General features: G+C 37.0%; 1 protein-coding gene across 1 annotated transcript in view; it reads right to left on the reverse strand.

The window, feature by feature from the left end:
• The window catches only part of COG6 (component of oligomeric golgi complex 6), a 54,561-nt gene that overhangs the window by 14,739 nt on the left and 12,484 nt on the right, over positions 1 to 27,338 (reverse strand). The window contains 10 exon segments of the mRNA NM_001035069.2: positions 436 to 489; positions 1,569 to 1,676; positions 4,558 to 4,725; positions 5,055 to 5,186; positions 14,897 to 15,014; positions 16,443 to 16,534; positions 17,601 to 17,665; positions 19,126 to 19,217; positions 19,295 to 19,423; positions 24,491 to 24,584. Of these exon segments, the coding sequence (NP_001030241.1) occupies positions 436 to 489; positions 1,569 to 1,676; positions 4,558 to 4,725; positions 5,055 to 5,186; positions 14,897 to 15,014; positions 16,443 to 16,534; positions 17,601 to 17,665; positions 19,126 to 19,217; positions 19,295 to 19,423; positions 24,491 to 24,584 (1,052 nt within the window).

Here is a 27,338-nt window from a genome sequence, read left to right on the forward strand (position 1 = left end):
GATTTGGTTACTAGTAAATGGGATGAAGGGGTTGACTCTGAGATTTTGGACCTGCATAATTTAATTCACAGCATTATCACAATTCACAACTGTATTCTTTATACATTTATTTAGTTGCATGATAAATGCAGCTCTTATTGGTGGTTTTCTCTAATGATATATAGCCTAACTTCTTCATGTTGTCATTCCTGTTTCTTCATTAGGTTAGGAGTAAAATTCTGAAACTGAAGAAAACTTAAACAGGAATAATACGACTATTAGGGCACAGTGAGATATTACTACCAATGTCTGTCTTGATCAGACCTCTTTAAAGGAATACATGTGCAATCATTATGCCCAGAACCAGTTGTGAATACAGCAAATTATCACATGAGAAGGAGTAAGAATAACATTCCGTAAGGAAACGTATACTGACATGCTTTACTGTGTACTTACCATTGCAGCCTTCAGTGCCACAGAATCTAGGTTGGGCAAATTAGCTAAAGGGCCCTTAGGGAACAAAAGGCCAAAAACAAGATGAAAACAGGTGCTATATGTTACAGTTCACTTATGAAATACAGTCCATTAGCAGACTTCCAAAATTTGAAAATTTAGTTTATTTCCAAAGAAGGTCCCATCTTCAACCTCAATTAAAAGAGGGACTATGACCTGTTAATTTTTGTATAACTAGCATGAAGGTCCTCAATAATAGGTGTTGGAGTGAGGAGCACATACGTTTACGAACAATGAAACGGCAGGATACTTCAGATTAAATCATAAGCAAGAAAAAAGGGCAGTTAAGTACTGAGAAACGGCAGTGAGAAACAGGGACTCTAAGAGTCTCATTTTGACAATTTTAGATAGTATAAAAAAGGTAGCAGAATCAGCTCCTTCTGGTGGAAACGTATTACCTTATCAAAAGAAAAAATTCAAAACCTGTGATCTTTGAGAGTGTCACTTAAGAGTTCCTGGGCTATAAAATATTCTTCATCTTAATGTTATTTAAAAGAGTTTTTTGCTTTTTAAAGAAAAATGCTTACATGGTTTCCTAGGCTTCTCTCCCACTCCGTGTTCTAATTCTACTGGAGTTCCGTAACTGAACAAGATCATATGCCCCAGAAGTATTTACCTTTCCAAATAATAGACCATGATCTGCTAAATTAAAGTGGGGAATGACTGATATTTATATATAGTAATCTAAGCATTCAATTAGTTGATGGTGATGAAGGACTCTGAAAAATTTACCACTGTATTAATTTATACATTTTTCTATACTAATTTTTGTATATTTTCATTACTTTTAACCCAAACTATCTATGGTAAAAAGGACAGTTAACATTTGGGGACACTCTACCATATTTCAGGTAGTCATCTGAGCACTACACAGGCATTATCTCACTTAATCTTCAGAATAACCCTATGTTACAGATATTAGTACCCTCAATTTACAAATGAGGAAACAGAGACAGGTCACTTTCCCAGTGAAAAACTGCTTTTAAGTGGCAAAGCCAAGATTCTAATGAGTCTAGCTCTAGAAGACACAGTCTAAATCGGTATTTCTCTCTAGTTAGAAACAGCCACGTACTTACCTGTTCAACTTTATGTTGCTGTACCATGTTGTAAATATAACTCAAGCCTGCTCTGGTTAAAACATAAGAAGCTTGCTCATTTATAAGTGTGTCCAAATGTGCTTCAATCTAAAATAAAATACAATTAAAAGAAAACATTTTAAAAGAAGAATAGGACTGATGAGAGTAGAAGTAGACTAGCCTGGACTCTTAGCTCTTCATCGTGTTCCTTGCTGAGGCACAGGGACTGCTCTTATATAAAGATTTTTCCTTCCTCAAAGAGGAAGTCCTCTCACAAATGGAAAGAAAGTCTTCTTTGAGGATTCCGGGACTAGTCAAAAAAAACTGAGTTGCTTCTTAGCTCTTTTAAAAGCTAGTATGAAGCAAACAAACAAAAACTACTCATCAACAACAACAATGTAAAATAAAATACTTAGGAAGAATTCTGGGAGGATGAGGACTCGCTGTTCCTCACATCCACACGGCCTCATGCTCCCAACTTACTGGACTGACTCAGCCAATCAGATATGCCATCTGGAGAGCCCCGGAGGAAATCCCACAGGGGCTGAAGCTGTAAGTTCTCCTGAAGAAAGCAGATCTGGGACAACTAGGGGATGGCTGAGGACCCAGCAGAAGACTAGTCAGAGGCGTCAGAGTCAGGGGCTGCCTACAGAGACTATGCTGGCAGGTGGGAGTTGTATGCGCTTACCTGCTTTTGCTGTTCTTGGGGAAGCTACCTACGGCTAATGGGGGCAGAAGTCACAGGCGGAGACTGCCTTTGTGGGATGACAAATTCCCAGGAAGGGAATTCCCTCCTCTTTACCAGTACAGGCCTGAAAGCCTGGAGCTCTTCCTGCTGTTCCTCCCTCACTGTTATCAACCTGTTTACCAATGACACAGTTCACTATTAACAGATGATGTTCCCACCTGAATGCTTGCCATTGTCCAAGCCTCTACAGAAGCTGAGGCCCTCCCTTTAAAAAACTTAAAACTGGTTTAAAAAAGGTGATAAGTTCTAAGAGGAAAGCCACCAGAGTAACGAAAACAAGTGTCTTTTCTTGAGGTAACACAGGTAGCTAAGACAGCAAACAATCTGCCTGCAATGTGGGAGACCCAGCTTCGATCCCTGGGTTGGGAAGATCTGGAGAAGGGCATGGCAACCCACTCCAGTATTCTTGCCTGGAAAATTCCAAGGACAGAGGGGCCTGGTGGGATACAGCCCATGGAGTTGCAAAGTCACATGACTGAGCGACTAACACATGTAGATTGAAAGACACAGGGCACTTTAATTTTTTTCAAGTGAATGCCCAAGAAAGTACAATTAGAACCTTTACTTACTAGTCTCTTTGAAAATCCAAGAAAAATAAGATTGCAAATATAAATATTTAATGAAAGAGTTACCACTAAGAACCAAATTAGTGTCTGAAAGAAAAATGAAGAATAATAAGTAATACAGAATAAATATCAAAGAAATATATTAAAGTGAAGAGGTTTAAACACAAATTAAAAGACAAGTTCAGGAGATAAAGCCAACTAAGGACAGAAGCTTTTTATATTCAGAATATAAAAAGTAACAGATGGAGAAGTGATAATTAATTAAAGATAACAGAAAACTTCCTTGAGCAAAAAAAAAAAAAAGGTTGAATCTTCAGACTGAAATGGCTCTGCAAAGTCCAAAATGGAAGTAACAAAAAAAGAGACATACTAAAAAATATCCCGAGGAAATATCTGAACTCAAAGGAAAATCCTTATAAGCTTCCACATGAATAAAACAGGTTTATTGCAAAACTAAAGAGAATCAGACTAGCCTGGATTTCTCAGAACACTGGAAGAAGTGTTTAAGAATGGAAGAAAATTACCAGGCTATTGATAGAAAAGATCTGAAAATCAAGACTCTTTTACTAAACAGGGAAAACCATTACTGCAGGGGCATGCCTCCCAGCAAGCAGCCACACCACTGCCCAGTCCTTCCACACTGATTCTGGTCTGGCCCATGAGACCAGCACTGGCCACCGCCTAACAGCAAGCATGATGCAGACCTAATAAGCACTCACATGGTAGGGTGTGTCCTCTTGGGATGCAAAAAATAACTTTGGGATATTTAAGAAACAAGGATAACTAATGATAAAACAGATTGTTGGACAACTGATATATATCTGCACATTTCAGGAACAGATTTAGACAAATGGCAGTTTGGGGTTGAATTAGTGATAAATACATTAAAAACCAATGAATTTTTTAAAAAGATTTTTACTAATTATACATAAACAATTATGGAAGAAAGAAAAATTAATCATACCTCATATTTTGTAAAAAAAAAAAAGAAAAGAAAGAAAGAGCAGGAAATATCATGAATTTAGAGGTCTCAAAACTCATTCCTTGGAAAAACCAAAAACAATATATTTTTACTGCAGCCACTGCCAACTGTTTATATTCTTGTGATAATAAAGAAGATTCAGAGTTTTGTGTTTTTCTAAAACATTTTATCTACCAAATCACTATTTCAAACTCAGAAGTCAAGTGTCTGGTAAATTTTATAAATGGCTTTGTTGTGACTCTTAAGTGAGACCATGTGGCTTAAGGACCAGCATGGTTGATTTAACAAATTGTAATGTTGTGCCTAACACTGATTTACACATAGATAAAAATGTATCTGTCCTTTGCAACACCTTCCGCACAAGTTCCGCAGTTCGAAAAATATAGCACGTTATTCACAGTTCGGAAACTGAAATCTGCATACAGGGTAATGGTTCAAATTAGTCAGAAAAGCTCCAGTCTACCACCACATACTATGGTTTGAATAAAATATCCTACTCATTACATACCCTGGCTTCTCCCAAACTAAACTAAAATACTGAATATGCCTGGCGGGAAGGGAGGTATTATCAGACTATAACAAGGGATTCATAGAAATCAGGTCACTGAAGTTAGCTTATAGCCAGTAACTGAGATCATGTATGGAAAAAGAAGATTTTATCACAGTGAGCAGTCATGTTATGGCAAAATTAACCTGGAACTGCAGCATTTCCAGACGTCTGTCAGTGAATTCAAACAGAGCTAATGTCGTCTTCATCATATATAGTGAATTGACCAAGAAAGTGGCCATATCAGCTGTGCCCAAATGGCTGGCTGATACAGTACACATCTGGAGGAGAGGATCCAAGACACACGATAAAACCTACAATGAGAAATAGAATTAAACAGACCCTTCATCTCCGTACCAGGGACACAGGTCTGTGTTAACGGCACTTCACAGTGAATGCCAAACTAAAGAGGAAGGGACCAACTTACAGAAGCACATATGAAAGAGATTAAATGGCATAAAAACTATAACTCTTAAGCATCATTGAATATATATTACTTTTTAAATTAATGGGAAATGGTTTACTATTTGAAGGAAAAAACATTGAGAAGGGGTGTCAAGATACATGGGTTATGAAATGCCAGAATTCCAACAGAATCTACATTAAAGGAGCAATGGTCATTAAGAGTGAATTTACAACACACCTGCACAAAATCAGCTTGACGGGCATCTAACGGCACAACTGAAGAATCATGAGACGCTAGAACTTCACGCAGCAACACGAGCGTCTGATTTAAGGCAGAACTTGGTCCAAGATCAGGTGGTGGGAGTTCAACCTAAAATAAAGGATGACCTATACACTGCTTATATTTTTCTACTAAATTTTAGTGTCTAAATAAATGCCAGTTCACAGTAAAATCATTCATATGAAAGACATAAAGCACTGGTTGACACATTACAAAATCTATCATCTATCGTTTATTCTCTATTGTACTAATGAAAATCACAGAAAGTAACACAAAAGTTTTTGTTAGATTATCTCAGAATTAATATATCAGAAGTGTAGAAATTGTACTTTTAAAATACAAAAAAAAAATTATGAGGAGAAACTTAGTAGTCTTTGAATTTAGGATTATATTTTCATATGGATTTGAAATGGCCTATTCTGTTCAGCCCTAGTCTTAAGAAAAAAGTAATTCAGAGAGAGACCAGCACTTCCCAACTATAATTGAGAATCACCACTCCCTGTCATGCCCCAGTCTCAGATATTGTGGCCCAATATGTACAGGTTCAGGGTCTATATACTTGAAACTAAGTCCCCCTACAACTGAGTTCCCTCACTGAGTTTATGAGTAATCTCTTATCCAAAACCAGACTCCCTTTCTTGTCCTGCCCTTGTTCCCCTAAGGACTGATGAGTATCAAAGAAAAGGGGAGACTGAAACCAAGCAGGACCCTACAGGACATTCCGAGGTACAAAAGCCCCTCCGTGTCCCCCATTTCCTGTTTGTGGAACAAAAGGCTTTAGTCTCCTACGCCTTTCCTGAGTTCCGAAGAGCAGAAGCAAATGGTTAATGATTACAACAGACTCACAGGACTCCTAGTTCCTCCTGAAAAGATATAGATAACAATCCAATGCATACTCTGAGTTGTTCTGGAGAAAGTAAGACCCCCATCCGGGCAGAGAATGGTGACTACATGCTGATCACAAACACACAGACTCCTGCTGGAACCAGCAGGTTAAGATTCCCAGAACATCACCCTGTTACCTTATCACCAATAAAGTAATCAATAACCAATAACCAATCAGAAGGTCCACAAGCTGGTCATGCATCCTAAGATCCTTTCCCCTAACACTGTCTTTAAAAACCCTGCCTGAAAGCCATCGAGGAATTCCCATCTTTTGAGCATTAGCTGCCTGTTCTCCTTGCTTGGCACTCTGCAAATAAACCCTTCAGATCAAATCAGATCAGTCGCTCAGTCGTGTCCGACTCTTTGCGACCCCATGAATCACAGCACTCCAGGCCTCCCTGTCCATCACCAACTCCCGGAGTTCACTCAGACTCACATCCATTGAGTCAGTGATGCCATCCAGCCATCTCATCCTCTGTCGTCCCCTTCTCCTCCTGCCCCCAGTCCCTCCCAGCATCAGAGTCTTTTACAATGAGTCAACTCTTCGCAGGAGGTGGCCAAAGTACTGGAGTTTCAGCTTTAGCATCATTCCTTCCAAAGAAATCCCAGGGCTGATCTCCTTCAGAATGGACTGGTTGGATCTCCTTGCAGTCCAAGGGACTCTCAAGAGTCTTCTCCAACACCACAGTTCAAAAGCATCAAGTCTTTGGCGCTCAGCCTTTTCACAGTCCAACTCTCACATCCATACATGACCACAGGAAAAACCATAGCCTTGACTAGACGACATAAACCCTTACTTTGGTCCAAACACCCACGGTCAGAGTTTGGCTTTCCAGCCCTGTGGGCACATGAGGCCCCTCTCGGTAACACACACTGAAACTATCACCACATTCTATACCACAACCATTTCCTCTGAAAGCTTCCTCTTACCTTACTTATTTATGGAATTACAATTTTAAGTCAATAAAATTATTCAAAAGAAATTTAAGAGTACAAGTTAATGTTTGAAATGTCAAAAAAATTACAACTTTTTCACACAGTTTTATTTAAAATTTCAAAAGCATTTTGGCTGAAAACATTGTTTTTGTCTGTTTTTCCTGGCAGAATAATCTGTAAGGAATAATGTAAATCTCGAAGTATTCCTCTTAAAAAGCATTTTTCAAACTTTAAGATGCAAACGAATGACCAGGGAATCTGGTTAAATGCACATTCTGATTCAGCAGGTCTGAATCTTAATCTCAGGTGCCTGAGGTTCTTCTTCTCAGCTAAACTAATAAACTCCGACATGATGCCCAAGCTACTCCTCCAAGAACTACAATTTGAACAGTAATAAGACATTCTAAACAGGAGTGATATCCAAGAATTTAAATCAAAATTTAAAGGACCATTTAGATTTTCTTTTCAGAGTGCTAGGCAAATCAACCCTGCTTACTATTAATTTGATATGGGTTTCATTTATGATAAAATATACCCTTTAAATTAGTATTGAATTACTATAGTGAAAAGAACTTTTCAGAAAATGCCTCTCTAGCTAAAACTGATATGACATTGTATCTCTTAGGGGATCCTTTAGATTTTGCTAGATGCACAGCTATGAATGTTTCAGGAGAGCCTGATAAACAAGGGAGTACACACACTTGACTACTGAAGGGCTTCAAACACTTTGTTAGGGAAAAGGTACATCTTTCAATTAAATAATGTCCTTGAATTTTCCTTTAGCATACCAGATAAAGAATTAGCTCCCAAATGTGTCTTTTTAAAAGCAAAAAAGGAATCATAAAAGAGTTCGTTTCTGGCTATATCTTTATATAAAAGCTATTCTTCCTAACAATTTTATAATCCACTTTAAAATTCTATTAACAAAAACTGGGTGCTTTGGTAGTGAAGACCATTCTGCAATACATGTTTTCCTCATAAGGCTATATCTTCTTGGAAGAGATGAATGGTTTATAAGAGGCAGAATAAGATGATAGTATACTTAACATAAAATATGGAACATTAAAATTTGGAGAAAGTAAGATTTTCTGAAAGAAACCTGAAATGGTTGTGTACATATAAGTAACACATGAGCTATAAACAGTATCATATTCCAGTCTCAATGTAATGTTAAAATATGCCTATTACCCAATTCATATCTAAGAAAAACATTTCAGGGCATAATTATTGATAACAATAAATAATAATAATTTCATTCACCTAATCTCACATAGGCTGCAGTATTAATTGGTACTTAATTGATGCTTTTGAACTGTGGTGTTGGAGAAGACTCTTCAGAGTCCCTTGGACTACAAGGAGATCCAACCAGTCCATTCTGAAGGAGATCAGCCCTGGGATTTCTTTGGAAGGAATGATGCTAAAGCTGAAACTCCAGTACTTTGGCCACCTCATGCAAAGAGTTGAGTCATGGGAAAAGACTCTGATGCTGGGAGGGACTGGAGGCAGGAGGAGAAGGGGACGACAGAGGATGAGATGGCTGGATGGCATCACTGACTCGATGGACGTGAGTCTGAGTGAACTCCGGGAGTTGGTGATGGACAGGGAGGCCTGGCGTGCTGAGATTCATGGGGTTGCAAAGAGTCGGACACGACTGAGCGACTGATCTGATCTGATGTTCAAATTACAATTCTTTCTTTCCCTGTTTTTATCCTATTCTGTTCTAGAATTTAGCTGGAAGACACCACACTTAAAATTTTCCTTGTATTAACCATTGTATTTTCCTGCAACTTTCATTTTAACTTTATAAGAGAAATACAGAACTTAGTGGGTTTTTTGAATGAAAATAAAACAAAATAAATGTATAACCATTTGAGAAAAATAAATGTGATCCTTCTTTCCCCACATGGACAAAAATAAACTTTATGTATTTAAAAAATTCAATATAAAAGTGAAATTACAGAAAAACCTAAGAACATGCTTATTAAATACTCTAACACTTTCCCACTAATAGATATTAGCTTTAGCATATAATGAATTCTATATATATTTTATTGATGTGGGAAAGTTTTTGAAGTACGTTTTATAGCAAGTTCCCAAAGGAGAAACAATAGAGAAAAAAAAATGTTAGATTTTATGGTATAAACATTAAAAGGGATGTATCAGAATATACTACAGGCAAAATCAAAAGGTAAATGATGACATGGAGAAAAGATTTGTAATACATATGACACTTAATATTCATAATGTATAACAATATCAGAAAATAACAAGAATAAGATACAACTTAGTAGGAAAATGGCAAAGGACTTGAAAAAACAATCCATGTGGTAATTATGACTGACTGACTTTCACTTGCTGAACTATCCCTCCAATCCAGGAATAAATCCCAGTTGGTCAGGATGTATAATCTTTTCTGAGGACTTCATTTGGTTTGCTAGCTATACTTTTCAACTCCAGAATTTCTTTTTGAGATTCTCTAACTCTTGGCAGGTATTTCCATTTTGTTCACACACTGTTCTCCTGACTCGTGTTTAACATAACTGTTCTCAAGTCTGGCTGGTAGATGTGCCAGCAAGTCTTTTGCAGGAAGGTATTTGCTTTGAATGGGCCACATTTCCCTGTTTGTGTGCCCTGTGATTTTTTGCTGAAAACACTATTTGTTAACCCTGGAAATAAATTCTCTCCCTTCTCCAGGGGGTGCCATTTCTTTTTACTATTTTTTTTTTTTAAACTAGTAGGCTATCTCTGTGCCAAGGATCAGGCTGAGGTGTAAACTAAAGTTCTCAGGTCTTTCTGAGCCTGCTCCTTTCCCTGAACATGTGGTTACTTTTTAATTTTCCTTGTATATACAGTTGTTTTTGAATGTTTTTAATGTCTGACTCCCATTATGGGAAAAAGAAAAAACATTAAGCGGGTAGAAAAAATGCGCTAACCTTTGAAATCACCAGGAAGTCAATTTAGCCAACTGACCAATTTAGGAGGAGGAGTCTGTCACAACGCGGAGGTGCAGAAACAATGGCCACCCTCCTCTTCACAACTCTGGGATGAGAGCAGATCCCAGAGGTACAGAAGACAGGGTCCTTTTTATCCACCCTGGCTCTACAAGCTGTGTGCAAGGCACTCAAGGAACAAGTGCACAGCTGCCCCACAGCCCTGCGGGTGGGAGATGGGTAGTTGCAAGTGTGCTGAGAGTTGAAGTTGACCAAAACTGACTGCAATTTATAATTCAAGCCTTCCCCTAGAATTTGCAATTCTTCAGTAGACTCCAGAGTCCCAAAATAGTTACAGTGGACAAATTCTGCTAATGCAGTTGTCTAAGGTGTAAAGACAGATTCCTAGTTGCCAAATTCCCCAAATTCCCTGGTTGCCAGATTTCTACATTGCCAAATTCCCCGAAAATTATTTATCCTTGTATATTGATCTTGTCACCAATTGTATTCCTTGAGTTTTTGAAGTACAATCAGAGCATCACAAATAATCCCCTATTTCTTCCTTTAAAATGTTTGTATCTCTCATTACTTTATCTGGACTGTTATTTAAATAAGCAGTTCTTGGCAAGTATTCTTGTTGTGTCCTTTCTTGACTTAAACAGAAACATAGTAATAGTGCTTCTATGTTAATCATGATATTGGCTGTTAGTTTTATTAATCTTTATATGGTAAAGGAAGTACTTCTACTTTCTCATTTACTAATATTTTCCCTCAATAATTTGATTAAATATCTAATAAGTTTTAGTCCTCCTCTCTGGTTATTATTTCCAATTCTGATATTATAATTTTAAATTTTGTCACTGCTTAAAGAATTGCTAGAAGGCTGTCAATTTTGTTGATCTTTTCAACAAATAATCAATTTTGTTTTTGTTTTCTAATTGACTGTAGAAATGTATGTCCATTTTTCCTTTTACCATTCTGCTTTATTATTCTCTTTTCAGATTTCACGATAAGAATGCCTCCTACATTTTGCTTTTAGTTTTTTTTAGTTCCTATGTTTTCCAATTAGTAAAGCTTTGGGTAATACTCTCCTGTGCTTTTCCCATATTGCAATCTGGCTCTTGCCCCCACCACATGAATAAAACTGTCCTCAGTAAGTCATGGATCACCTAATATTGACAAAGATAACACACCTGCTGCCTCTTTTTTAACAGAACTCTTCCTACAATATGTGCCACCAACCATGCTTTCCCCTCTATTCTCCTGGCTTTTCTGATAAAATCCTCTTCTCATTTCTCTCCTGCCTCTCCAACCTTCTTCAGAATCCCACCATTGTTGGGCTTACCTTCTTCTCTTAAATGCTACTGTTTCTCAAGACTGTGTCCTAGAAGCCCTACTCTCATTAAACATGATTCCTAGTGACCTCATACAAACCCATGGATTCAACTCTTTACACACAAAACCCTGTAAATCCAAATGCACGGCTCCCTGCTGGATGAGACTGACTATATAAGAGGATATCCCACGTGTGTCTTGTCTAATTTAGACCATATCGTCATCTTATCCCCTAGATTTTGCACTTTCTCTTTATTCCAGATACTTGTAATTAGTATCAATATTCCCAGGTTGGGAACTTAGGAATTATTTTTGAACTCTTTCCTCTGATTTAACCACATTCTATCAGTCACCAACTTTTGAAGACTTACCTTTACCCTTCAAGAATCTGTCCCCTTATGGCTCTTCCCTTAGAGTATGTATTTTCATAAAAACTACTTCAATGATAATCCCTTCACTACCCTGTCTGCAACCTGACCTCTCTGTCTACATTCCATCCTGTCTCATTAAACAAAGAGTTACATATTCTTTTTGTTTCCTCTACTTAGGATGACCTCTACTCACCCACCTTTTCACCTATCTAATCCCCTATGTTCTTCAAAGTTCAATTCTTGTAACTCCCTCTCTGGAAAGCTACCCCTCTGTATTTGTATATTATTATGGACACATATACTCCTCCTCTAAAGGCAAAGGAGAAAAGGAAAGATATACCCATTTGAATGCAGAGTTCCAAAGACTAGCAAGGAGAGGTAAGAAAGCCTTCTTCAGCGATCAGTGCAAAGAAATAGAGGAAAACAACAGAATGGTAAAGACTAGAGATCTCTTCAAGAAAATGAGAGATACCAAGGGAACATTTCAAGCAAAGATGGGCACAATAAAGGACAGAAGTGGCATGGACATAACAGAAGCAGAAGATATTAAAAAGAGATGGCAAGAATACATAGAACCACCATACAAAAAAGATCTTCATGACCCAGATAACCATGATGGTGTGATCACTCACCTAGACCCAGACATCTGGAATGCGAAGTCACATGGGCCTTAGCAAGCACCACTATGAACAAAAATAGTGGAAATGATGGAATTCCAGTTGAGCTCTTTCAAATCCTAAAAGATGATGCTGTGAAAGTGCTGCACTCAATATGTCAATAAATTTGGAAAACTCAGCAGTGGCCACAGGACTGAAGAAAGTCAGTTTTCATTCCAATCTCAAAGAAAGACGAAGTTAAAGAATGTTCAAACAAATGTACAACTGTACTTATCTCACATGCTGGCAAAGTGACGCTCAAAATTCTCCAAGCCAGGCTTCAACAGTACATAACCTGTGAAATTCCAGATGTTCAAGCCGGATTTAGAAATGGCAGAGGAATCAGAGATCAAATTGCCAACATCCATTGATCATCAAAAAAGCAAGAGAATTTCAGAAAAACATCTACATCTGCTTTACTGACTAGGCCAAAGCCTTTGACTGTGTGGACCACAACAAACTGAAAAATTCTGAAAGAGATGGGCATACCAGACCACCTTACAATGCCTCCTGAGAAATCTATATGCAGGTCAAGAAGCAATAGTTAGAACTGGACATGGAACAACAGACTGGTTCCAAATTCAGAAAAGAGTACATTAAGGCTGTATATTGTCACCCTGCTTATTTAACTTACATGCAGAGTACATCATGAGAAATGCTGGGCTGGATGAAGCACAAGCTGGAATAAAAATTGCAGGGAGAAATATCAATAAACTCAGGTACGCAGATGACACCACCCTTATGTCAGAAAGCAAAGAGGAACTAAAGAGTCTCTTGATAAAAGTGAAAGAGGAGAGTGAAAATGTTGGCTTAAAACTCAGCATTCAAAAAACCAAGATCATGGCATCCAGTCCCATCACTTCACAGTAAATAGATGGGGGAACAATGGAAACAGCGAGAGACTAATTTTTTGGAGGCTCCAAAAATCACTGCAGATGGTGACTGTAGTCATGAAATTAAAAGATCTTGCTCCTTTTAATTAAAAGCTATCATAGAAAAGCTATGATAAACCTAGACAGTATATTAAAAAGCAGAGACATTACTTTGCCAACAAAGGTCCATCTAGTCAAAGCTTTGGTTTTTCCAGTAGTCGTGTATGGATGTGAGAGTTGGAGTGTAAAGAAAGCTGAGTGCCGGAGAACTGATGCTTTTAAACTGTGCTGTTGCAAAAGACTCTTCAGAGTCCCTTGGACCTCAAAGATATCAAACCAGTCAATCTCGAAAGAAATCAGTCCTGAATATTCATTGAAAGCACTGATGCTGAAGCTGAAACTCCAATACTTTGGCCACCTGATGCAAAGAACTGACTCATTGGAAAAGACCCTGATGCTGGGAAAGATTGAAGGCAGGAGGAGAAGGGGACGACAGAGGATGAGATAGTTGGATGGCATCAAGACCCAACGGAAGTGAGTTTGAGCAAGTTCTGGGAGTTGGTGATGGACAGGGAGGCCTGGCATGCTGTAGTCCATACAGTCCAAGAGTCGGACATGACTGAGCGACTGAGCTAAACTAATATCCTTCCCTCACGTGCCAGCATAACACATTGGGGATGTCTTCCATAAAGCACGTGATTCTACAGTAAGCACTGATTTATCAGACTATTTTCCATGAATGGAAGAGCAATCTGAGACCAACAGACCTTCACTGTTTGCCCTTGTGCTCTCATTAGCAAGCAACATTTTGTATCATGGATGAATGATTTTAGAAAAATTGTGTCTAAATAATAACTTATATAACTGTATCTAAAACAAGAACAGACTACCTGTTAGTAAACTTCTGGTGATACAGGAAAACACATAAGTGAAATACTTCATCTCCACAAATTCATGCTGCTTTTCCAGAAAATTTGAATCCTATGTTAGGGTCAGACAGTAGACTCTTAAAAGTTTCCCTCAGCTTAGGAATGTAAAATCCAGGGCCTCTAAACTGGATTGCTACTGACTGCTCAACACCATACTACAAACCTGCGTCTAATATAACCAGGCAATTGGATAGAGCAGCATAATTTAAAACAAAAATGGTGACTGTGATACATCCCTGAAAAACCTGAGTCGTTAATAATGAAACAAAAACAAAGAAGGATTTGATTGTTATAAACCCATTCCCTATGGTCGCACCAATTTACTTTTGCACAACGCAATGCTCAGTGTAAAATACTAGCTCTTACAGAACTCTTTCAGGTTTTTGTTTGTTGTTTCTTTTTTTTTCCTTTGCTTTTATGGAATTCTTTATTATCCTACTTGTTTCATAATTGTAGTATATAACTCAAAGGAACATAAATTCCATAAGGAAAAAGCTAGACCACCAGTGTAAAAATATATGCCAGCTGTTTAGAAAAAGTATTTATTAAAAGTCCCAGTTTTTCAATCTGTATGTCATTTTAGTTCTGACCTATTAAACACAGAAAGTCTGCTTTAATTACAAATTGTGGTTATTGAAAAATGGTAGTAAAACTAGGGCTCTGAGATTCTACTTCCAACTATGACTCGATGTTATACTGTTGCAGAAACAGACTATAAGCCTACATCCAGTAAGCCATCCCGAAATGAACTTTCTTGTTCACAGGAAGAACTCAAGAGAACACTAAATGAAATGGGAAAAAACTGTCACCAATGTAAAAACAGTAAAACAGCATTTTTAAATGTGAAAGACTCACACAGTGTAAGAATTGCATTTTTCAAACATACCTTGTCCATTAACTTACTGGCATGAAGACTTAAGCTGTTGAAGAATATTTTTTTGCTCAGCAAATGCATTTCTTCAATGGTAGTCAACAATGTAGTTGCGCTATTTCCAATAATGCCACTAAAAGCAAAGAATATTTCTGGTTGCAAAGCAGGTCTAAACAATTTAGCTCTATAACTGGGTAGAATTCTTTTAAAAGATCTAGATTTAAATAAAAGTTTTTATATAGAATATAACCTGTGAACTAAAACAATTACTCTAGTTTCATACAGAAATGAGTTTTTTTTCTTTTAGGTTAGGTGACGAACAAATGAAAGCAAACTACAGTGTTTTCAATATCTCATGATCTCTTAGAAAAGCAGTGGGTTAGACTAAACCCTTATAGCATGCAAAAATCCATGTGGCTATTTTTCCGCTATTACAGTAAATGCATGTTTTGATTATCTGAAGATTAAAAGAAGATCTGCTTTTAATTTAAAGGAAGCCATTCCATCAGTAGCTCTATAGAGAAAATATTATTAATACTGAGCTTTTTTAAATAAAACTTATGCCATATCAGTAACACATCTTCAAATTATAAAGTATTATGATTATACAGCTGCCAAAAAAGTATATTTAAAATAATCATGAAAAATTTGGTAACATTTTTAAATAACTACTGTACATCCTATAATTCTCAATTTTCTCCTACAAGGATATTTCTTAGACTTGTCCAGTGGGGTTTCTCATTTTTTGCAGACTGTAACACAACCATGTATATAAAACAATTTGCAATTTTATTCTATTCATGTACTGAAAGTGATTCTTTTGTTCCTGATACTGGCATGCTTATAAAAAGTCATCTAAAATGATTTTTTAATAGACTATCAAAAATATAGCTTGGAACACCATTGTTTTACCACAACTCACATATAACATGGTCTTACATTTACAATAGGGCTCAAGTGTACATATGCTGTCAAAAGATATATGCATCGTGAAATGAATGCAAATTTTGGAGTCAAAGATTGTATTTTAGATAAGTAAGTGGTTTCTAATCAGATAAAATCACTTTAATTTAGAGAAGATAAGATAGCTATTAATATTACTTAGAGAAGATAAAGCTATGATTCTGTTTTACCACTAATGGAAAACTAAATGTTAAAGAAGAATTTATGTTATTTACATCCAGAATAGGACATTTTACTAATTATGCCCTGTTCTGAGTATAATATAGAGTTGCTTTAAGTGCCATGGATCTCGAATACAGAAGGACTCAAAAAATACTTCTATTATAGACTTATACTGCTACATAAGCTGTGCGAGTGCAAATGTGTGTTTGTGAGTGTGTGTGTACAGTTACACCTGGAAAAGAAAGGAAAAAGGAAATAACGGACTCAAACTACAACATGTATAATATGCAAATACTGACTCACATGGTGTGGAGGTTCTACTAGTTTACACTTAGTCAGCAAATAGAACACACACACACACAACTACTACACTGTGTTCCAACGGAAATGAAGTACGACATGGGATTTAATGAGCACATTTAACCATTCCACTTACCTGATTGTGTGGTGGTAAAATTTGAGGAGGTTAGAAATTTTATATAATAAAACTGCCCCAGGTTCAGCAACTATTACTTGTTCAATTCGAACCTATTAAAACATGTGACAAAAAATTAAACATTTCTTAAAAGTGTAACTTTTTCTTCATTAATCACATGTGGTGTGAACAGCATTAAAGAGATTAAATTTCATGATTATAGAAATCACAAACTTCTTTAAGTAACAACACAAAAAATTTAACACAGGTATACTCTATGAACAAATGATCCATTACCTACAGAATTTGGCTCAAGGCAACGCTATCAGAAATAATCCATACAATGAGATCATTTTGAGGTTTTTCTAACCAGCATATAATGGAATTTAGTTCAGCAATAAACTGAACTAAAATTACATGCCTAAAATTATCAGTAAAAAGGTACTGCTCTATGAACCAATAGTAAGGGGAAAAAAATGAAAAAAGTTTTACCTTTAAACAACTAAACCAAGTTTCTTTTAATATTAATTAGAGAACAGGAAAGCGGATGGATCTTGAGTTGGCTCCAACATATTTGTCTAATTATACTACTACCAGGGCAGTATCTCAGCTCTAGTTCAAAATTAACTTGAAATGCTCAAGATTAACTACCGGGAATCTTTCTAATTAAAATCCATCCTTCACTAATCTTTCCCTTACTTCACATTCCCTAACTAACAAATACAATTTAAACTACACTGAATGTGCTTACTTACATATTACACTACATCTATGCTTAAGCTGCAGAAAACATTATATCTTCTTATTTTCTAATTAGATTCTAAACACAGATATTGTATTTTCTAGTCCCTTTACATCTCTGCAGCACTCAGAAGAATAATACATATGTAGGAGATGTTCAATAAACACTTTTGAAAGCATTTAGATTTTGGAGTATGTCGTAATACCAATGAACATGATCTGCTAAAATATTTTACATTATAAATACATGTAATAGTATACAAAAACCTTGCATAGAAAATTGGCAATGATTATTTTAAAATAAGTTTTATTATCTGACATTAATGTGTTAATTTGACAAAATTACAGCTCAAGTGGCTATTTAAACTCCAAATAAGGCAATAATTTAACCATATAACATATATAAAATATTTTATATAATATATCAAAGTATTTTACCTTTAGAGGTCTGCACACACCCTCAGTGATATGGCCAACAACTTCTTGAATATTTTCTTCAACACCTACGGTTAATTATAACATAACTGAAATTTTTTTCATATAGCACTGTTTCACAGAAGTACAAAAAAAGCAACAATCACTAATATCTGTGATTAATGATAAACATTTAAAATAATCATTAATGGTATTTTATTAAGTTCAATATCTTTTAGGATATTACTAACTATATTAATATCTGAACCTAAAGCTTTATCAATTCATTTGACTGCTGATTAATGAAAAAAGATTGTGAAATTAATTAACTGAAGGAGGTGATGAGTAGATGTATTAGGATCTGTTCCACAAACTCCTTATTCTAGGCAGATGTACTAAGCACACAAACTGCAGGTATAAGATGGAAAACACACCTTACAATTTAATGGAAAAACTGACATTTACTAACTACTGACCACTTCCCAAGGGCTGTACCGTGTACTTGGACATGTATAGCTTGTAACCACCTTCATTTTCACAGATGGAGAAACTGAAGTTTAGAAGAATTCATGCCATTCCCACGGAAGAACCTATTTCTAACTCCAATTATTTTCTTCCTGCCTCTTAAGGCAGCCTCTCATGTATACTTTACTAACAGCTTTTAAGAAATACATTCTTTTAAATTGGGTTATGAGGATAACAGAAAACAACTTTAAACAGTGCAGACTGTGTGCCAGTCTATCACAGATGCTGAATCTAGTCTCAGCATCAATGAGGAGCTTGAGTCCTGCACCCCTTTGCACACCGGCCTCTCCTGGAAGATGACCTGATGAACCAGCATGGTGTGGGGCCACGCCATGCAAGACAGGCAAGTGACACCCCCCGCAACACGTCCCTTCCCTTCCTATCAAAACCAGAACATCTTAATTATCCACTAACCCCGTCTATCACAGGCATCTCAAGATAGTCACAACTAAAAAGACTGGAAATTCTGCAAACAGATGTTAGCAACTCAAAAATAATCATTTTTCTTCTTTGAAATTATGACAAAAATTTTAAGTACATTCAGTACATAGGCAATTATTCAAAAAATTGTGAAACAGTCGCATGAGAATGAAAAAAGGGGCTGAGTAGTATTAATAGAAAAGAAAGAAGTAGGAGCTTCATGACCTTAAGAAAAGTCACTGAGTCTGTGTGCTTGCAGACAACACAGAGACAACATCCCCTTTTGCCTTTAGAGGATAGTGCTGTACAAGATCTGAGACAACGTACACCAGGCACTCCAGAGGCACCTTGAAAGCGGAGCAGAGGGGTCCTGGCTCACTAGGGAAGGCCCCAAAGGTCCAGTATAAAAATGTTATCAGTTAAAGTGATGGAGAGGAATTCACCGGAAAAGGGAAACTAGAGAAAGGAAGACTAATTAGGCCGCTTACTGAACCACCTCAGGTAAAGAGTTTATCTCCACGAAAAACAGCAGCGAGAACAGAAACAGAGACATCCTGTGTGATGTGCTACCTCTCAGACGAGCAGGAGCCGCCGGCTGACCCACCTTGTGCAGTTACATGCTTCAGAAGAGCTTCGAGGTGTTCTTTCTCAGAAGCAGTAGCTTGATGGAGCCAAGCCAACATATCTCCTACGTATCTAATGGAAAAACTAAATGTTGGTGAAAATTTCCCTTAGAAAAACACTGAATACCCCAATACTGTCTGCTCTTATACCTCAAAGGGTCATGGGAGTGCATTTCAATGGGTCTAGGGGTACCTCCTGGGCCCCCTCTTGTAAGAGCATCAATGAATCCACGAACCACTGTACTTCTTCTGGCTGTTCCAAACTCATCTAAGGTATACCTAGAAGAGACAGGTTATTAACAAACAATTGTTTTTCTTCCTAATGGCTATATCAAACTATTCATGCACTTTCTCAGATAAGCTATCTAACACCTTTTTTTACACAATTCTCTCAAGCAATACTGCTTAAACAAAAAATATTTAATAAATAAATTTATCATAGTGATAATCCAATCCTAAGGTGCATCTTTTTATGTCTAAGAAGGAATGCAGGGATTTACAATCAGTAACAGAGGTTGTGGCAATAAAGGATAGAGCAGGGGATTTGATAAAAGTAAAATTCGAGACAAGCTGGAAACCCTGAACTCTACAGGTTGTCCTGTCCCACCCCTCGTCCAAAACATGACACTCCACTGCACACAGGCGGCCTAGTATATGGTTCTCAGAGGCTGGTTACAGTTAGAACTCTGTAATCCAAAATATAAGACTTTTCCTGCTACACTAAAAAAACTCTCATGTATATTACTACAATACCAACAAAATTTGTCCAAATTATACCAAATACCACCAAAATATACTATTCGTATTTAAAAGCTTATTTTGACTCCAATGTTAAACATATTACATGCTACTTGAATTTACTGACCAGCTATGCCTTAAGAGCAAATACTTTCTTTTACATATATTTACAAGTTATCAATTACAGTTGGTGGGGCAGGAGAGAAGACTTTCAAGGCTAAGGAAATTTTTAGGGAAAAAAGATTTTGAACTGGACGATCAGACCATTTGGGGTCAAATGATAGGATGGCTTAAAGCTACCAAGAGTCCCTGTTTCCTTGACTAGAATCAGCCTTTGTTTCTCTCTGTCGCCACTGTCGCCCAACTCAAAGTTCTGTTTTAAAGGTACACAGGAAGACAAACTATTTTTTCGTAGTCCTATGTCAGCAGATTCTAGATCCATGAACTTTTACATCTCTGAACAGTACTCTACTAAATGTTGAGAATTATTTCATTACCCTACTATAAAGAAAAATTACAAAAATTTCACCAAAGTTTTCAAAAGAATTTCTCAGGCTACACTGCTTTCTTTAATATGCTATTGATTTCATGAAAAACCCACTTTTTTTTTTAACAGAAGAAAGCTAGAAAGGGGGCATATTTTTAAATAAAAGTGTAGTAAAGCAATCAATAGCAATAAATTGTTAGGACTCTGAGCATTCATATGTACCAGTAACCAGATCATGGTTGTGTGTGGTTTTTGGTTTTAGTTAAAAGGAAATGGTTTTGAAATTCCATGCAGTGACATACCAGCAATACGTCAAGATGAAAATGCAGTTATCAAGCTAAGTTTTGCAAAAGTGCACAGTTGCTTTACATTCACTCTGTTTTTTTTTTAACAAATTAGAACCAAGGTGCTTATTTCTATTTCTTCCCTCATGCTCTTAAAAATATAAATGCTTAGGGTACAGAATGCCTTCCTTTAAAGACCATCAGTTCTATGAAGTGACTTGTGATCAGATTTATGACAGCACAAAATTCACAAACTTTTTAAATATGTAAACCTAATCTTCCCCTGGGGACCCAAATGACTGCATAATAAACAGAAACAATGTAACTTCTGTTTCTAGGACTACTCACTGTGGCCACAGGTTATATCAGAAACCACTGAATCCACTGGCATTTTAAATGCGGGGAGGGGCAATTTTAAAAGTCTGACAAACACCAGAATCTAACCTTTTTACTGTAAAATATAAATAAACATTAACATTAATGTTAAATTTTCCTGCAATAGATATAATTTGAAGCAAGAAGAGCATGAGCTAAAATGAACCTTCAGTGATATCCGAAGACATGAAATCTCTTTTCCCAGAGACAAAAGAAAATTTCCTTGACCAAAAAGAGATTCTTTTCCAACAAAGGTCAAAAACTGAAAATGTAGCTTTATAAAAGTGAATGTCAAAATTATGTAAATATTCTAAAATGCCTCTAGTTAAAATAAAAAAAATCAAAATCCCCAGTTTTTATGTTTATCCATAGTAGAAAAGGAAAAATTCTGGTCAAAAAGCAAATAAAATGAAAAAAATTTGTCCAAAAAAATTAAAAGATAGAAGAATAACGTAAAAGCCTTTCTAAGAAATACAACAAATAAAGAATAAAAAAAAATCAGCATTGTATATATTACTATATCCTTAATAACTGACATGCTGAAGGTTTACCAGTAAAGAAGACAACATGAATTTGTCCATTTCTACTTGGAATAAATTTCTTTTTGAAAACACTTCTGTAATTGATGTATTAAAAGTTAATAATGCATTAGCATTCCAGTTATATAAGACCTAACAAAATCTGAGTACGGCAATTTTCCCCAAAGACTTCAATAACTGACATTTTCTTAAATGTGATACCTATACATTTGAGACCCAATAATGTTTGGGTAGCTTCTCTACTTTATTTAAATCAAGTTCATATAGTGCCATCTGGTGGTTAACATAATACATTATAAAGTTTTTCCCTAAATTTTAAGAAACCACCACTTTGAAAGAGGTGATTACTTAAGATGAAAGGCTAAATTTCTCTTTTTCAGTGTTCATCTTATGGTACTTAACTGGCACTAAAAGCTTCCTTCTGCACTCAACATCCAAGTGTTTAACCATCCACACTGCACTATGGCCCCCATCCCCTGTGTTTCCTGTGAAGATACATCTTCTTTGCCTATTTCAGTTCTATTGTCTCTCAAGCATTTTGCCTTGCTGTCAGGTAGGCCTTAAATACACTTCTCTTTAGCTGAAAATTTTCCACTTTATCTGCTTTCAAAATAAAAATAATAGCCAGTACTTTGTGATGAGTGAAGCATGATGCTCAACACCTTATGGGAACATTCCAATTTTAATCTTCACAGCAACCCAGCACGACAAGCACTATTTTCATCCTCATTTCACAGCTCAAGAAAACCGAAGCCTATAAAGGTATGTGGGTTCATCAAAAAATCTAAAAAAAAAAAAAACACCCAGTCTAACTCAGAGCCCACCATTTAAACTATTATGCAATACTGCTCCTTTCCAAGTGTCGATCAAGAATCAAAACTTAGAAAAAATACATTTATATGGTAGAAGTCAGCTGACCTTTTCAGAGGCCCAAAATACCTGAAGGCCTTTTTAAAAAACAATTAACCTTGTGAACAAATATGAATCCGTGGATACTGTTACACATTATTAAACAAGCACCAAATGTTTCAGGTACTATAATCATAACCAAACACCAATACCTTACAGTGAAAAAACTGGGAAAGAAATTTCAAAGACGCTAAGATCCACTGAGCCGATGGTCAATAATGAGCATCAGCTTATCCCAGGAAACCGTATAACATGCAGATCTATTGTGATCCAGCTCCTGCTACTAACCCAGCAACCAGCTTCTGCGAGTCCCTAGAGGTACATGTTCCTCCTCAACCCATGCACTAGCACCTGCTGTTCCCTAAATCTGGGATGTTCTCTCCTCCCTTTTCATCTTGGAAAATGCTTATCAACCTTCAGAACTCATTTTATACCTACTTCCCGGAAGAAACTTTCACTAATGTACACCCCTTTGCCCACCACAGACTACTTGAGCCACAAAGCATTTGAGACTTGACTTTTAGAAAAGCACTTAATGTATACGCTAAAGTGGATTTGTTTACGTCTGGTTCCATAAAGTAAAGCAAGTTGAAGGTGATGTTTTATTGATGGTAAGCCTTTCACACTTAGAACTGTGCTTAACATATAGTGAGTACTCAGTAAGTAACACTGGGGTGTGATTATTTTATGTATCTGTCAAGTCCCAGCATTTGTGTTCTAAAATCTTATCACAGGACAAGTAATGTTCTAATCAGAAAACAGAGTAAGAAGGAAATCTTCTAAAAATATAGAAGCAGATAAAAGACATGACTCAGAGCAGGACTGAATGCATGAGTTCTCTGGCTTTCTGTTTCCCAAATTTTAACTCCCTACTTGGTCTTCCCATTTTCATACTATTCCAGACATTAAAAATGAAAAAGGATTTGAAGGAATGGATAAAAAAGATGTGGTACATATCTACAATGGACTATTATTCAGCCATTAAAAGAAAGAAATCACGCCATTTGCAGCAACATGGCTGGACCTAGAGAGTGCCATATGAGTGACGTAATCAGACAGAGAAGGGGAAATAGCGTGTGACAACCTTTATATGTGGAATCTAAAAAGAAATGAGAACAGATGAACTCACTTACAAAACAGAAAGAGGCACAGACTTAGAAAATGAACTTATGGTTGATGAGGGGGAAGGGGTAGTTAGGGAGTTTGAGAAGGTCATATACTCGTTGCTATATTCAAAATGGATAACCAACAAGGACCTACTGTACAGCACATGGAACTCTACTCAATTTTACATGCAAACCTGGATGAGAGGGAGGCCTAGGGGAGAATGGATACATGTGTATGTATGGCTGAGTCCCTTTCCTGTTCACCTGAAACTAACACAGTATTGTTAATTGGCTATACCCCAACACAAACTAAAAAGTTTAAAGACTGAAGACAAAAAAAGGACTTGAAAAGTAAAAGAAAACTAAAACACAGAAAAATAAAAAAAATATAAGTAAATAATGCATGAAGTTCTTATCCAAAGCATTATCACATAGCACCTGGCTGCCATAACTTACAGGATTAAAAACCTGAACTCTTTCTTTTCTGGAATCCTACTAATGGAATTCTAATTTTAAATCTTCTTTTCTCATCTCTGGGTAATTATTATTTATTAGTCTATTTGACCTCCACCCTTTCAGGGCAGTGTTAATACAGAAGTTTTAGTTACATACAATTCCAAGGTAATTAACGAGATGGCAGAATGCGGGAAAGACCTTAACCTCTGCATAAATAAGAGGCAGTCTAGATATTGGGACATCTTGGTTTTCATATCTGTGTTGCATTCTATAGCATGGAATATGCAATTAGGCAGATGCTCCAGTGGTACCCAGGTGAGATAAAAATATCACTGTACATTATTATACTGCTCAAACTATTGTATATAAATTTGATTAACACTGAAAGTCAACATAAATTACCAAAGAAAAAGTAGATTTGCTTTTTTATTAATTAGGAAAAAGTCACTCACTTATATAAGACAGGTCTGTCCTGCAGGGCTTCCATTGCCTGAGTTAGCACTGGAGATATGTCACATGATTCTTGTGTCAGTGTTCTGCATTCACCTGAAAAAGGGTTAACATTGTAACACTGGTTAAAATACAATTAGGCCCTTATTATGTCCATTGTACAACCAGAGTCTAAATACCACATTTAAAAAATGCTTGGAAAAGCCTAGAGAACATACCAATAAAAAACTAGTTAATGCTGCTAAACTAAACATTCAAGCTTAAATATCTATTTAACTTCAATATACCACATCTGCTATGAGGTATACAACATATTTTATTATTATAAGAAACCAGAGTTCTGAAGAAACCAATCAATGAACAAATATGCACTAAATAACAGCTATGTTGCTGTTGCTGTTGCTGCTGCTGCTGCTGCTGCTAAGTCGCTTCAGTCGTGTCCAACTCTGTGCGACCCCCATAGACGGCAGCCACCAAGCTCTGCCGTCCCTGGGATTCTCCAGGCAAGAACACTGGAGTGGGTTGCCATTGCCTTCTCCAATGCATGAAAGTGAAAAGTGAAAGTGAAGTCGCTCAGTCATGTCCTACTCTTAGCGACTCCATGGACTGCAGCCCACCAGGCTCCTCCATTCATGGGATTTTCCAGGCAAGAGTACTGGAGTGGGGTGTCATTGCCTTCTCCCAATAACTGCTATACACACAGCAATGTCAAGAAGGGAAGGGAATACTAACTATTCATCACCAGTTCTTTACCCCAGCGGCAATCTTCAAGCAGTTTGCTAGAATGTTTATATGGGTAACTAATACATACTAGTAAAATTATATTGATTATTCTGTCTACAAAATACTGATTAAATGTCTACTCTGTTCAAAAAACAGGACATGTTCAGAAATTCCCAACCTTTGCTAGGTGAAGACCTCATGTTCCTTTGTTTTTAACAGGTAATTCTACTAACACACTATTGAAACATTTTAAAACTAAATACATAAACCACTTGTGGTAGGCGAAATAATGGTCTTCCCAAGAGCCCTAATCACTGAAACCTGTGAATATGCTATTTTATGAAGCAAAAGGGGCTTTGAAGATGGAATTAAGGGGATGGACTTTCAGTTCAGTTCAGTCGCTCAGTCATGTCTCTTTGTGACCCCATAAACCGCAGCACGCCAGGCCTCCCTGTCCATCACCAACTCCCGGAGTCCATCCAAACCCATGTCCATTGAGTCGGTGATGCCATCCAACCATCTCATCCTCTGTCATCCCCTTCTCATCCTGCCCTCAATCTTTCCCAGCATCGGGGTCTTTTCAAATGAGTCAGCTCTTCACATCAGGTGGGCAAAGTATTGGAGTTTCAGCTTCAACATCAGTCCCTCCAATGAACACCCAGGACTGATCTCCTTTAGGATGGACTGATTGGATTTCCTTGCAGTCCAAGGGACTCTCAAGTCTTCTCTAACACGACAGTTCAAAAGCATCAATTCTTAGGTGCTCAGCTTTCTTTATAGTCCAACTCTCACATCCATACATGACCACTGGAAAAACCATAGTCTTGACTAGACAGACCTTTATTGGCAAAGTAATGTCTCTGCTTTTCAATATGGAATCTAGGTTGGTCATAACTTTCCTTCCAAGAAGTAAGTGTCTTAATTTCATGGCTGCAATCACCATCTGTAGTGATTCTGGAGCCCAGAAAAATAAAGTCAGCCACTGTGTCCACTGTTTCCCCATCTATTTCCCATGAAGTGATGGGACTGGATGCCATGATCTTCATTTTCTGAATGTTGAGCTTTAAGCCTACTTTTTCACTCTCCTCTTTCACTTTCATCAAGAGGCTCTTTAGTTCTTCTTCACTTTCTGCCATAAGGGTGGTGTCATCTGCATATCTGAGGTTATTGATATTTCTCCCAGCAATCTTGATTCCAGCTTGTGCTTCCTCCAGCCCAGCGTTTCTCATGATGTACTCTGCATAGAAGTTAAATAAGCAGGCTGACAATATACAGCCTTGACGTACTCCTTTTCCTATTTGGAACCAGTTTGTTGTTCCACGTCCAGCTCTAACTGTTGCTTCCTGACCTGCATACAGGTTTCTCAAGAGGCAGGTCAGGTGGTCTGGTATGCCCATCTCTTTCAGAATTTTCCACAGTTTATTGTGATCCACATAGACAAAGGCTTTGGCATAGTCAATAAAGCAGAAATAGATGTTTTTCTGGAACTCTCTTACTTTTTCGATGATCCAGCAGATGTTGGCAATTTGATCTCTGGTTCCTCGGCCTTTTCTAAAACCAGCTTGAACATCTGGAATTTCACGGTTCACATATTGCTGAAGCCTGGCTTGGAGAATTTTAAGCATTACTTTACTAGCATGTGAGATGACCTTAAATAGGGACATTTTCCCAGATCATTAAGTGGGTCCAAGGTAATCATCTATGTCTTAAAAGTGGAAGAGGCTAGCAGAAAAGTCAGAGATATGAGATGGAAGAAGAGGCAGGAGAGATTCAAAGTGAGAAAGCGACTCCATCTACCCATTGCTGGCTTCAAAGATGGAGCAAGGGGCCACAAGCCAATGCAGGCGGCCTCTAGAAGCAGGAAAACCCTGTGATAGTAGCCAAGGAAACTCACAGCTCAGTCCTCCGACTCAAAGAACTAAGTCATGCCAAAAAAGTGAATGAGCAAGCCAACAGATTATTCCCTAGAGCCTCCAGAAATGAATGCACATCTTCTCATTTTAGCATGGTGACTTCTGACTACAGAACTATAAAATGATAAACTTTTGTTTTAAGCCATTAAGATTGAAATAAATTTGTTACAGCAGCAACAGAAAATTAATTCACCCTAACGATTACATTAACAAC

The sequence above is a fragment of the Bos taurus genome, chromosome 12, assembly GCF_002263795.3.
Source record: "Bos taurus isolate L1 Dominette 01449 registration number 42190680 breed Hereford chromosome 12, ARS-UCD2.0, whole genome shotgun sequence".
NCBI classification, from domain to species: domain Eukaryota; kingdom Metazoa; phylum Chordata; class Mammalia; order Artiodactyla; family Bovidae; genus Bos; species Bos taurus.